General features: G+C 34.8%; 1 protein-coding gene across 1 annotated transcript; it reads left to right on the top strand.

The window, feature by feature from the left end:
- The first annotated feature begins 10,729 nt into the window (after window positions 1–10,729).
- LOC120226798 (olfactory receptor 5D13-like) lies at window positions 10,730–11,680 on the top strand. Its single transcript, XM_039224963.1, has one exon. It carries the CDS (start codon window positions 10,730–10,732, stop codon window positions 11,678–11,680), a length of 951 nt encoding a protein of 316 aa, XP_039080894.1.
- Window positions 11,681–14,052: the final 2,372 nt, after the last annotated feature.

The raw sequence follows: 14,052 nt of genomic DNA, 5'->3' as shown, positions 1-14,052 counted from the left end.
TTCCTTGTTTTATAGTTAAAATTATCCATAACTAATAAGATATGGTTTCCAGTAAAGCTATTCCTGAATAGTTTTTTTCTTACTAGCCAATTGAGATTAATTAATTGATTAATTGATTAATTAATTAATTAGAGAGAGAGTCACAGTGGCCAGAGAGATAGAGGAACCAAAAGAGAGAATCTTAAGCAAGCTCCACACTCACCACAGAGCCCAATGTAGGGCTAAATACCAGGAGCTTGGGATCATGACCTGAGCCGAAATCAAGAGGCAAAGACCTTACTAAATGAGCCACCCAGGCTTCCCTGAAATCTTGTTTTCTTATAGGTTTTTTATATACTCCTCCTGTTTCCAGATTGACAAAATTATAAGCTTCATTTGTCTGTGTTTTTTGTGTATTTTGGGTTTTGGTGAGTAGATGTGGAATTTCATTAAGCTATTTTTTCTTCATCTAAGTTTCTTTAATATTTTCATATGGTGACTTAAATTTTTTTGAGTTTTCTAATATCAAATCAAGGGATCTTTTCCTGAGAACATGAATTTAAATGTTATAGAATAGAATATTTTTCTATTAGTTGATTAGTTTGATTCAATATTTTATTTGTAATTTAAAATTCTGTGTTCATAATTGTTCTGTAATTTTCTTTTACTGCCTTGTCCTTGTTAGTTTTGTGCATCAAAGTTGTATTAGCCTCTCAGATGAAATGGTATGAATGCTTTCTTATTCAATGCAGTGAAAAATATTCCTTAATAGAGTTCACTGAAAAATAAGAGAATTTTTAACTGCATAGGAAAGTTTTCCATTATTGATGCACTTTTTAAAATAGTGGTAAGAAAATTATAATCTCACTTGCTTCTTGAGTCAGTTTCATTGTTTTCTTTTTCTTTTTTCTATTTTTTAAATTTAAATTCAAGTTGGTTAACATATAGTATAGAATTAGTTTCAGGAGAAGAACCTAGTGATTCATCACTTATGTATACACCCAGTGGTCATCACAACAAGTGCCCATAAGATACCTAAGAATAAACTTAACCAGAGGTAGAAGATCTGTACCCTGAAAACTCTAAAAATCTTATGAAAGAAATTGAAGAAGACACACACACACACAAAATGGAAAGACATTCCATGCCCATGGGTTGGAAGAACAAATATTGTTAAGATGTCAAAACTACCCAAAATAACCTACCCGTCCAATGCAATCCAATCCCCTATTTAAATAACACCATCATTCTTCACAGAGCTAGAAAAAGTAATCCTAAAATTTGTATGCAACCAGAAAATATCCCAAATGGCCAAAGTAATGTTGAAAAAGAAAACTAAAGCTTGAGGCATCAGGATTCCGGACTTTAAACTGTACTACAAAGCTGTACTCATCAAGACAGTATGGTACTGGCACAAAATCAGACACATAGATCAATGGAAGAGAAAAGAGGACTTAGAAATGTACCTACAAATGTATGGCCAACTAATCTTCAACAAAGCAGGAAAGAATATCCAATGGAAAAAAGACAATCTCTTTAGCAATGGTGCTGGGAAAACTGGACAGCAACATGTAGAATAAACCTGGACCACTTTCTTAAACCATATATTGTTTTATTTTTCTTGGAGTTCACCCATTCATTATTGTCAGGTTTTCAAAGTTGTTGGCACCACTTTTTTCATAAAAGTTTTTTATAAAGTTGGAAAAATCTGTAGTTATGATGTTTTCATTGCTGACATTAGTTATTAGTTATTTGTGCCTTCTATCTCTCTTTTTTTGCTTGTTTAGATGTATGACAGCTTAATATTATCAGGTTTTTCCAATTTTAGTTTTGTTGATTGCTTCTATTTTATATGCTATTTATTAAATTTTTCTGTTTTTGCCTTTTAATTCTTTTTTCTTTCTTCTTTCTTCAGGTGTTTTCCTACTGAAAATACTTGTGACTCTCTCTGAAGGCTCTTTTTTCCTGTTTGTGCGAGTGCCTTCCATCCATGAACAAGCCATTGTGAAAGTGCCAGGCAGTTAACTTCTGCAGGAATAGCTCTCAAGCAATGGTAGTATATGATAGTAGGAACATAAAGGTTCCAACTTCTTCATTCCTTGAGGAGGGACAAGTCTAAATTAGGCTTTACACAGTTTTCTAGGGGACCTCAGTGGGGCAGTGACCCAGTTATCCACACAAATAACCTGTTCATTTTGGGGTTGCCTCCCTTACTTAGTTACTGGTGCTTCCTAAGATCATCTGCCAAACAAACCACTTGCATCCACATCCTTGTTTGAAGGTCTACTACTGAGGAAACCAACCTTGGACAGAATGGAAAACATCTTGGGAACATCTATAAGAGACATATGTAATAACTTTATAAAAAGAGCTCCTACTTACAGTAAAGTATAAAAATCCCAATAAGCATTTGCAAGCATCTAATAAACACACATTAAAAATAAATTAAAACAAAGAGTAAGAATATGGATTAAATGAAACTTTCTTAAGTGCTGAGTATGATTGCAAAGTTGATCTAAGGTTTTTTGAAACTCTTTGGAAGTATGAACTCATAATTCCAGTTCTTGATATATAACCAATAGAAATGCATATACATTTGCACCAAAGATAGGGACAAGAATTGTAGTTCACAACTACATTATTTCCAATTGACCCAAACTGAAAATGACTAATACATCCATAAAAAGTATAATTTTTGGTTACATTTATTCAATTGGAGACTATATATAAATGAAAAAGAATAAACTGCTGATACTCACAACAACATTATGGAATTTCACAGCCATGATGTTAAGCAAGATGAATGCAAATATTAGAGTGTATAGTTATTAACATAAAATTCATGAACAGGCAAAACTAGTTTACAGTAATGTGTCAGAATAGTTGCTACTCTTGTAGGCTACTCACTGGGAAGACATAACAGATGCTTCTAAATGATATTTTGATAATAATTGATATCATGATCTTGTTGGTGGGTGTGCAAGTTTTTTTTTTTAAATTTAAACAATTCATTGAGTTGAACTCTTAATTTTTCACTTTACTGGATTTAAGTTCTGAGTAGGGAAAGGGTTAACAAAAAGCAGGGATAGATGAAGGACCCTCAGGCAGGCTGTCTGCAGCTGCCAGTGGGGTTTGGTGGAGGTGGGTGGGGGAGGATATCTTGCCATTTGCAACAATATGGACTGAGCTAGAGTGTATTATGCTAAGCAAAATAAGTTGGGCAGAGAAAGACAAATATCATATGACTTCACTCATGTGGATTTTAAGAAACACAACAGATGAACATAAGGAAGGGAAGTAAAAATAAGATAAAAGCAGAGAGGGAGGCAATACATAAGAGTTTCTTAAGTACAGAGAACAAACTCTGGGTTGCTGGTGGAGAAGTGGGTGGGACGGTGGGTAAGTGAATGGTGGGCATTAAGGAGGGCACTTGGGATGAGCACTGGGTGTTATATGCAAGTGATGAATCACTGGGTTCTACACTTGAAACCAATGCTGCACTGTATGTTAACTAACTTGAATTTAAATAAATAAATTTAAATTATAAATAAAAAGAAGGAGAAAGGCATTCTAGACCTGCCAGGTGCTAAGTGCCATGACTGGAGTCTCACAAATTGTTCTTGATAAGGTCCCAATAAAAAGTCAGACAAGAGTCCTTGGTGACAACCCAGTAGGGACCCCTCTCACTCGAGAATTTTAGTATTTTCACTCAATAAATTCTATTGCTTTGCTCACTATCTGCTCCCATGAGATTCATTCCTTGACTCCATAAGATAAGGACCAGTGTCCTTCTCACCCACCTGTAGCAGTTCTACTTCAATAAAAATATTCTGAAAGAATTTGGGGAAAAAAGGTAGATTTGGCAATGTTGTAGCTTAATTCTCTGGACATAGATGTCGAGACAGAATTTGGCATGCAATTTTCATGGGTTACATAGCTATAGGAAGAAGAAGAAGGATGCAGAATGGAATTCAAGGGCAATTAGGATTGTGGTACACCCACCAAAGTCCTGCCTTACCCTATGGGGGGCTTTGGCATACATATCATATATCAGAGTTGATCCCTTGGCCAGGTCCTATACCCATGTCTAATTTGTCATAAGGGCATGATGGCTCTGTAGAGCTGAGGTCATCCTTGGAGTTCACAGCTGGGAGAACGAATCCTTCCTCAATGAGGCATCTATCTGTATAGTGTAACTTTTTCCCACCACAACAAGGAGTGGGGAACCAAGGACTCTCACATTGCTGGTGAGCATGAAAACTAGTAGAATTACTTTAGAGGACATTTTGGTAATAGCTATCCTAAGAAAATATACATAGCAATATTGCTTCTGAGAATTTATACTAGAGACACGTTGAAAAACAAAGTAGAGGTATACATTTCGATATTTTAAAAATATTATTTAGAATAGCAAAAGACTAAAGAATCTGAAATGCCCATTAATATGTGTTTGGCTTCTAAGTGATAGTATTTTTAAAAGTTTATTTATTTTCCAGAGAAAGAGTGCAAGTGGGGGAGGGACATAGAGAAAGGGTCACAGAGTTGACAGCAGCAAGGCCAATGTGGGGCTTGAGCTCATGAACCACGAGATTATGACCTCACTGAAGTCAGATGCTCAACCAACTGAGCCACCCAGGCACCCTTTTAATTTTTTTTTTTTTTTTTTTTTTAAAAAAGAACATACCATACAGGCATTAAAAATGTTAGGTCATTTTTATATGTACTTATATCACCAAAATAAAATGTTCCAGAAAAATTGAGCAAGAACCACACAGTAGTCCTAATTCGGCATCATTTATGTTAAGAGTATATTTGCTTTTCTCTGTAAATATGAACATATAAATGCACTATGGTTTCTTGATGACTCAAAACAAATAAACAAACAAAAACAGGTTAGTAGTTACCTCAGGTGGAAAAACTAATGGGTTTATGGGCAGAAGCATGTAGGAGACTTTTTAAAACTTATCTTTGGGATCACATTAGGAAAATGCATTGTGTACAGGAAAACATTTTATTTTTATCATATTTATTATCATAAATAGCTTTAATACAGAAATTGATGATTAAAAAATGTTGGTTTGGTCTCTCAATTTTATAATCACCAAGGTATCTGTTTCTGTATTTCTTTTTGTAGATTGATTGATAGATGCCTATATACACTGATATAAATACACATATATACAGATAACATATAGATACAAATATATACCAATATATTTTGTTCATTTCAATATTTACATATTTGATCTATGTATTTCAGATTGTAAATATATTACAAATATCAGTATGCTACCTTGAGAGCCAGATTACATTGAACCTGTAAAAACTGAGCTACAATTTCATTGAGATTCATCCTCACTCTTTTATTCCATAATTTTAGAAGAATTGCTATTGCCTTCTTTGAACTGTAATATGATACATCACTTCTGCTTCAATAATTACTTTAACCTTTTCTGACAATGTTCATACTCTTAACGTGTTTCATGAAATTATGAACTTTCCATCTATTTTCTGGTTTTAGTTATTCTGTTACTTATAATTAGCTTAGACTTCCAGAAATTTTCCATTGTGATATATTGTATACAGGGAGTTTCAAATACTACAGAGAGTTAATGGTTTGGGGAATGGTCCAATTTCTGCTTCTAATTAGTAACACACGCTTGGAATACTTACAATAACTCCCAGATCGTTAATATCCAGAACGCAATTATCTTTAAGAAAGTCACATTCTATGACAAGATACACATTAGAATCTCATGATAATTCCATTCGTATTTCAGGAAATGACTGAGATGATATGTACTGTTGCTTTGTAAATTGTAGTTGTAATTTGGAAATATAAATGGCTAAATCTGTATTATAAAATCTTGATTGTCTTTTCATTTCATAAATATAGCATACATAACAGAGCTAGACATTAAGTAAATAAAATACAGTGGGAGTTGAGAATGTGGGTAGGGAGATATACAAAGAAAGCAATCAAATCAAAGTACAACCTTAAGATAGTTGCTATGATGAAATATGTCCTTAGGCTGCTGTGATTTTGTAGGATCTCTTTACATGAAAAGATGGCATTTGAATCCTGACTCTTCCACATACCAAATTTGTTTGTGGCCTAGAAAATTAGTTTTTTATGTTTAGTGTACTTGTTTGTGTAATGTATGCATTATTTGGAAATAGTATATAAGTTTGCATTCACTATATTAATATTTAAGAGTTTGAAAGTGCTCATTATTACTCCTCTATTTTCCCCAAAACCCACAGCCACAGAAACTAAAAACAAAGTGGCAAATTGTGTAGCAAAATAATTCAAAGTGAAGGCAAAAGTTGATGTTGACTGGCTACTTGCTTATACTATTTCAGGTCTAGGGTGATAATATCTTATGTAAAGGAGCAATGGTTGTGATGGTGGAGAGTCAATGAAATGGGCCCATTAATGTGAATGTTGACATAAAAAATTTTCTTTAATTTTTAACATTTACTTACTTTTGAGAGACAGAGACAGAGCATGAGCAGGGGCGGAGCACAGAGACAGGGAGACACAGAATCTGAAGCAAGCTTCACGTTCTGAGGGGTCAGCACAGAGCCTGATGTGGGTCTCAAACTCCTGAACCAGGAGATCGTGACCTGAGTCAAAGATGGATGCTAAACCAACTGATCCACCCAGGCGCCCCTAGTATATGTTTAAATTTTTAAAATACATTGTAAAATTTTTAATAATTTCCAACCTACAAAATAAATTGCAAAGATATTTCAGAGTTTCTATACACATTTTACTAGATTACTCATATTGTTAATATCTTATACTATTACCATGATGCATTTATCAAATGCTTCTGCATAGCAAAGGAAACAATAAATAGTAATAAAAAAAAACCCCGCAACGTACAGAATGGGAGGTTTGCAAACCATACATCTGATAAAAAAGTAATCTCCAATTCTTACAAGTAAGGAATTCACGCAATATAATAGAATAAAATAACCCCAAACACACCAAAAAACCCCAAAAACTAATAACCCAGCTAGAAAGTTGATTAAATATTCCTTCTAAGATATACAAAGAGCCAATAGGTATATGAAAAAATTCTCGATGTCACTCAGTCATCAGGGAAATTCAAATTAAAATGATAAGATTCACCTCAAACCTGTGTGTATCTGTGTGTATGTGTGTGTGTGTGTACAAAAGGCAAGTGTTGGTGAAGATAATGAAGAAATTAGAACCCTTATGCACTGTTGATGAGAATGCAAAATGGTGCAGTTGCTATGGAAATAGTTATGGAGGTTCTTCCTGAAATTAAAAATTTAACTAACATGTGATCTAGTAATCCTGTTTCTGGATATTTACCCAAAAGAATTGAAATCAAGATTTCAAAGAGTTACAAGCATTTCCATGTTTGATTGCAGAACCATTAGCAATAGTCAAGATGCAGAGACAACCTAAATGTCCATGGACAAATAAATGGATAAAGAAAATGTGGTATGAATATACAGTGGAATACAATTCAGCCTTAAAAATAAAGGAAATTCCACAATATGTGATCACCTGGAAAAACCTTGAGGATATTACATAAGTGAAATAAGCTAGTTACAAAAATTAATTCCACTTATATGAAGTTATCTAAAATAAACTCATAGAATAAAAGAGTGGAATGATAGTTGCTAAGGACTGGGGGAAGGGAAAAAAAGGAGTTACCAATCAGTGGTTATAAAGTTTCAGTTAAGAAAAATGAGCAAATTTGCTGTGCTAAATTGTATTTGCAGTCAATAATACTGTGGTGTACGCTTAAAAATCTCTTAGGAAGGTAGATCTCACATTAAGTTAGTTGCCTTACCACAATAAAATGAAAAATTTTTAAAGAAGCATTAGTATGTTATGATCGTTAAAATCTAAACTTTATATAGATTCTTTATTTTTTTTCCATTAATGCCTTTTTGTCTTTTCTGAGGTCCATCCCAGGATAGCACCATTGCATGTAGTCGCTGTGTGTCCCCAGTCTACTTTGGTCTGTGACAGTTTTTAACTCTTCTCTTGTTTTTTCTTGACTTTGACAGTCCTAAGGAATACGGGTTGAATATCCTGTAGAATGCTTCCAAATAAGAGTTTGCATAATAATTTTTTCATATTAAGCTGGGATTATGGTTTTGGGGGAAGAATATCACAGTCGTGAACCCTTTCTCACCACATCATACCAAGGGGTAAATGATATCCACATTATATCACTGACGATGGTCACCTTTTTCCTTAAGGTCATGTTGGGGAAGTATTCCACTCCAAACTTAATGTGGAATTTAATGCAGTTGAGTTAGTAACAGCTGTATGTAAATTGTTCTTTTTCCTTAGTTATTTCAAACTCAACAGTTCATGTTTTCTTTAGATAATACACATTATTTCAATAATTCAATATTTAAAAGGTATTAGTTGAATAGATGTGGTGATGTAATTTATATCCCTAATGATTTAAAAGAAAATGCATATACCCCAAGGACACAAGGGACAGTGTTTCAACTAATTGTATGATTTGTGGCTCACTGAGGAATGCTCCAATTATAATTTTCTGTAATCTATATCTTCATTGTTATGGAGGCAGATATAAGACCCAGAGTTTGGCAGAGTTTAGATTGTGGATTCAGCTTTCAGGTTTTGTCTTTGTATTCCCAAAGATTTCTTATGTCCTGGAAACAAAATGCCATTTTACTGGTATACTTATTAAAATATACTACCACTTTATTCCAAACCTCAAGCCTGTTTCTATTGTAATGAATGTTTTATTACTAAGAAGAAAAATCCCTGAGATTCACTAATCATAAAAAAAAGAAATTCTCTATAAGATAATCAAGAGCTTCTGGTTTCAGGTCAGTTCATTTCTCTTTTGGTAGCTTTCAATTTAGGTGTAAAACATGGAGCTCCAGCTCATATAGATTATTCCAAAAATTATACACGGCCCCTTTCTGTGTTCAGGGACCTTTTAATTTTCACTCATGAGGCATGAGCAATGGGAAAGTCACAGAAGACTATGAGGTATTTGTTGATTTTGTATTTCCATAGGCCTAGTCTTTATTTGAATACAAACCTAATCCTATCCCATTGGTTTATCTTTGATTTACCAAATCTTTGAAATGGCTAGGGTTGGGATATCAAGTCTTTTTCTGAATACCTTTTTGGTATTGACCTAAGAAGTGTGCCTAAAAGCCAGAACAGCAGTAGCAGCAATCTCCCTAATAAGCCAGGTTTTGCAAATATGTTCATACGTTGAACGGAACTCATTTATTAAAACAACCTAAACAACAATGGATGTTTACAATGTATCTGCCCAGTCCCCCTAGCTGTTGGACAAAAAAAATGCCAATTATGGATTCTGTAGGTGTGGGGTTGCTTGTGGTACATGGAAAGGTAGGCACTCATGTTGCTGTGTCTGGAGCTTGACACTTGAGAAGATGGAACAGATTACCCATATAATTTTGTCACAGTCTTATGTCTAATTCTTGGTACCATTTGTTTTATGGGCTTACTGCTCTTACTTCCCTACCTTCCCCAAGTTTGCCCACCATAGGACAGGGCTTACTTCTATTGGTTAAGAAAATGTGTAATTTCCATTGTACCATAGACCATATTTTGTATGGAACTATTGTTGATGAAAATAAGATGATGCTTCTGTTTCTCAAAAAATTATGCCTATAAAATTTAATTGTATGTTTATACTAGATAACTAATTAATTAATTAATTAATTAATTAAAATAAAACATGTTAAGCAAAATGTCAATGAAAGACCTACAAAATTACCCCTGTAGGCCATGCACCCTTAGTGGAGGCTTTGATGGAAGCCAGATGATTATTTCATGAATAAGAGTTTGTAATAGATTCTCAAGCATTAGGTGGATGGCACAAACTAGCACACATGTTAAGGCTTATTCCATCTCATAAATTCCATGCATATTTACTTCTGTACAATGCCTAGAAAATGTTAAGTATATAAAAACAATGAATACTAAGCATTATGTGGCACCATTTGTAGCAAGTGATCTTGATCCTTAGTAGAGTTCTTAGAACGATAACCATGTACTCTGTGCTTCTTTTCTGTCTCTCTTAGCCTTGTTTTGTACAATTTCTTTTTGTGCTTTAAGTTTATATTTCAGTTCAATAGTAATACTACTAACAAGGGCTGAATTTTAAACAACAGAATTTTAAACAATAGAAATATATATATATATATATACTTATATTCCAGTAGTTCCCATAATTTTGCAAAAGTCAAAATCACCCAAAGAACTATTTAAATCAAGAATTGTGAGCCTGGGTCACCTGGGTGGCTCAGTTGGTTGAGCACCCAACTTCAGCTCAGGTCAGGATCTCATAGTTCATTAGTTCGGGCCACACCTTGGACCCTGCACTGATAGCTTGGAAACTGCAGCCTGCTTTGGATTCTGTGTCTCCCTCTCTCTCTGCCCCTCCCCTGCTCACACTGTACCTCTCTCCCCCAAAAGTAAATAAACATTAAAAAAATTTTTTAAAAAAAGGAATTGTGAGCCCCATCCCTGAGTTGTTGATTCAGAAAGCTGGCGATGGGGTTGGAGACTTTGCATTCCTAACAACTTCTCTGGTGCTCCGGCTGCTGTTGGTTTGGGGACCACACGCTGAGAGTCACTGTTCTGTGTCAACTTCACAGAGCACATGAAGCCTCTTTCTTCTGTTTCTCTTTTCCATTCAGGTCTACCTTTCAGAAATAACTTTTGGTTCTTTATTCAACAGGGATGGTGATGTTATCAGAAGGAAATCGAAGTATCATACCCACTTTTGTTCTTTTGGGTTTTTCAGAATACCCAGTCCTCCAGGTTCCACTCTTCCTGGTTTTCTTGTCTATCTATATTGTCACTGCTGTGGGCAATTTGGGCATGATTATAATCATCAAGATCAATCCAAAACTCCACACGATCATGTACTTTTTCCTTAGTCACTTGTCCTTTGTAGATTTCTGTTTTTCCACTGTAGTTACACCTAAGTTGTTGGAGAACTTGCTTGTGGAAGACAGAACCATCTCTTTCTCTGGTTGCATTACCCAGTTCTGTTTTGCTTGCCTATTCGGAGTAACCGAAACTTTTATGTTAACAGCAATGGCCTATGACCGTTGTGTGGCGGTCTGTAACCCCTTGTTCTATCTTACTACTATGACTCCAAAGCTCTGTGCTCTGCTGGTGGCTGGGTCGTACTCATGGGGTATAGTGTGTTCCCTGACACTCACATATTTTCTTCTTGCCTTATCCTATTGTGAGTCTGGCATCATAAATAATTTTATCTGTGAGCACTCTGTAATTGTTTCTGTCTCCTGTTCAGACCCCTATATCAGCCAGATGCTCTGTTTTATTATTGCTGTGTTCAATGAGGTGAGCAGCTTGATGATTATTCTGACGTCTTACATACTCATTTTTATCACTGTTATGGGGATGCCTTCTGCAAGTGGGCGCTGGAAAACCTTCTCCACCTGTGCCTCCCACCTGACAGCCATCACCATCTTCCACGGGACCATCCTCTTCCTCTACTGTATCCCTAATCCTAACACTTCTCGGCTCATAGTTAAAGTGGGATCTGTGTTTTACACAGTAGTGATTCCCACGCTGAACCCCTTAATCTACAGCCTTAGGAACAAAGATGTGAAAGACACATTCAGGTTAGTTGTTGCGAAATCATTTTGTCCCTCAATATAATCTTGTTAGATTCAGTATTTTATTCCTGAAAAAAAAATCTGTTTTATTATGCTAGAGATTGTTCAACACCTGTAATGCAGTTGATGATTCAAATAAATTTTCAATTAACATATTTCAGTTAATATATTTATGGGAGGGCATTTTATGATTATTGATTTTTATATACATTAATTTTTAGTGAAATATCTTCACACTTGTTGACCAAGACTAAAATAAAATTAAATTCTTCGATCATAATATTTTGCAATATTTGTAAGTTAATCTAAACTATTTTATCATATAGTGTGATTTTATATGTATGTTTCCAAAATAAAACTAATCACCAGTTCAACAAATATGTGCAGGTCTAGAATAGTTCCCTCGAATCACAATCAGGCCACTCATGTTCCAAAGCCGGCTTTAGCAGGCTGCTTCAGCTCCCTGCACCCTGTACAGTAGCGAACCTTTTGCTATTTGTTGTACTGAATGGCAGAAGTTGACTTTTACTCATGAAAATGTAATGGGACCCAAGCATATCTGGTTACTTAAATTTCAGCATGCATGTCATTATAATTCAATAGAGAAAAGGTGACTTTCAACAAGCAGGGCTCAGAACTGCATATCCCTACTGATAAAGGAATTGTAATTTTTACCTCATGCTCCATACAACCATTAACTTGAATTCAGTGAAATGGATCACAGTTCTAAATGTAAAAATTAATCCTAGGAAAGTTTAAACTAAAACACAAAAAGAATCGTTTTTCATTTGGGGCACAATTTTTTTAAAGATAAGATACAAATACAATGGATCCTCAAAAGACCGATAAAAAGAACTTCATCAACATTAAAATCTGTTGTAGATGTTTCTTGGTGGTAACAGACACTGTTAAGAAGTAAACCACAGGGGTGCCTGCGTGGCTTAGTGGGGCACCTGGGTGACTCAGTCGGTTAAGCATCCGACTTCAGCTCAGGTCATGATCTCATGGTTCGTGGGTTTGAGCCCCGTGTCGGGCTCTGTGCTGACAGCTACCTCAGAGCCTGGAGCCTGTCTTCGGATTCTGTGTCTCCCTCTCTCTCTGACCCTCCCCTGCTCAGGCTGTCTCTCTCTCTCTCTCTCAAAAATAAATAAAACATAAAAAAAAGAAGTAAACCACAGACTGTGAGTATATATTTGTTATATATATATATATCTATAGATATATATATATATTGCCACAGGTAGGCATGCATACATGTTTGACAAAACATTTGTTTGTAGAATATATATAAAGCTCTTTATACTCAAAACAAGAAGACAAAGAATCTAGTTAAAGGTGAAATATTTAAGCAGACGCTTGACAAAACCAGGTAAATGAATCATCATCAATACACACATGAAGAGATAATAAATATTATTAATCATCAGTGAAATTCTTATTAACAACACTGAAATACCACTGCACATCAGTTAGAATGGCTAAAATAAATAAAACTGAAATATCACATATTAGTGAAAATGTGGAGCCAACAGAGCACTGACACATTTTGGAAGGGGGTGAAACATAAAATGACTTTGGGAACAGTTTAACAGTGTCTTCCCATGTACCTAAACAATTCCCTTTTTAATGTATTCATCCATAAGAAATGAAATCCAACTTATTTATTTTAACTGAAATAAAAATTGTTCTCTCTAGTACATTCAATAATGGAGGAAATGGGAAAGAGTAGGAAAAATAGTGTGTGGGGGATAATTTTGCTCTTTTATGATCTTTTTTGACTTTTTTCCTTTAAAAAGTGATTTTTCTTGAAGGAGTAGTTTGTCTTTCATGAAGAGCTCTTTCTATAAACCTATCAAGGATACAGAAGAGATGACAGGAAAGATATGGAAAGTTTTTTGTCACTTTAACATAGAAAAACTTAGATTTACATACATAAATAAAATATGCTACTATATATGCTTGTTAATATCATGTAAATCTTTTTTTGCATTATGCCTTTGATAATCTTCTAATAACACCTACATTACCAAGACTTAGAAAACTGTACCAGTGAGGTATAATCATCCTGTCATGTAATTGTCCTTTTGAGATTGGAGGTAAGGGTGAAGTTTGTTTATAAAAGAATGTTTTTCAAATTGTTATTAATTCTGAGAAAAGACAGATGCTGCATCCATGAATAAATGTTTGGTCAGGACAAGAAACCAAGTACTCTTGGCTATACATAGAGGGAGATTAGAAGAATGATTTGTCATAAAAGTCCTAGAAGTCTTGCTAATAGAAGAGGGGGAAGAGAGGTTTTCCTGAGAATAGGAAATAAACCATTAAAATCATCCTATGATTCATCCCTGTTCCTTGAGCGTGGCTGGCTTTTGATTGAAACCTAATGAGTATGTAGCTCCCTCAGATCTGAAAGTG

The sequence above is a fragment of the Hyaena hyaena genome, unplaced genomic scaffold (assembly GCF_003009895.1).
Source record: "Hyaena hyaena isolate Hyena2069 unplaced genomic scaffold, ASM300989v1 scaffold_1832, whole genome shotgun sequence".
Lineage (NCBI taxonomy): Eukaryota > Metazoa > Chordata > Mammalia > Carnivora > Hyaenidae > Hyaena > Hyaena hyaena.
The sequence above is the reverse complement of the archived record's forward strand: the minus strand, read 5'-3'. Positions and strand labels throughout refer to the sequence as shown.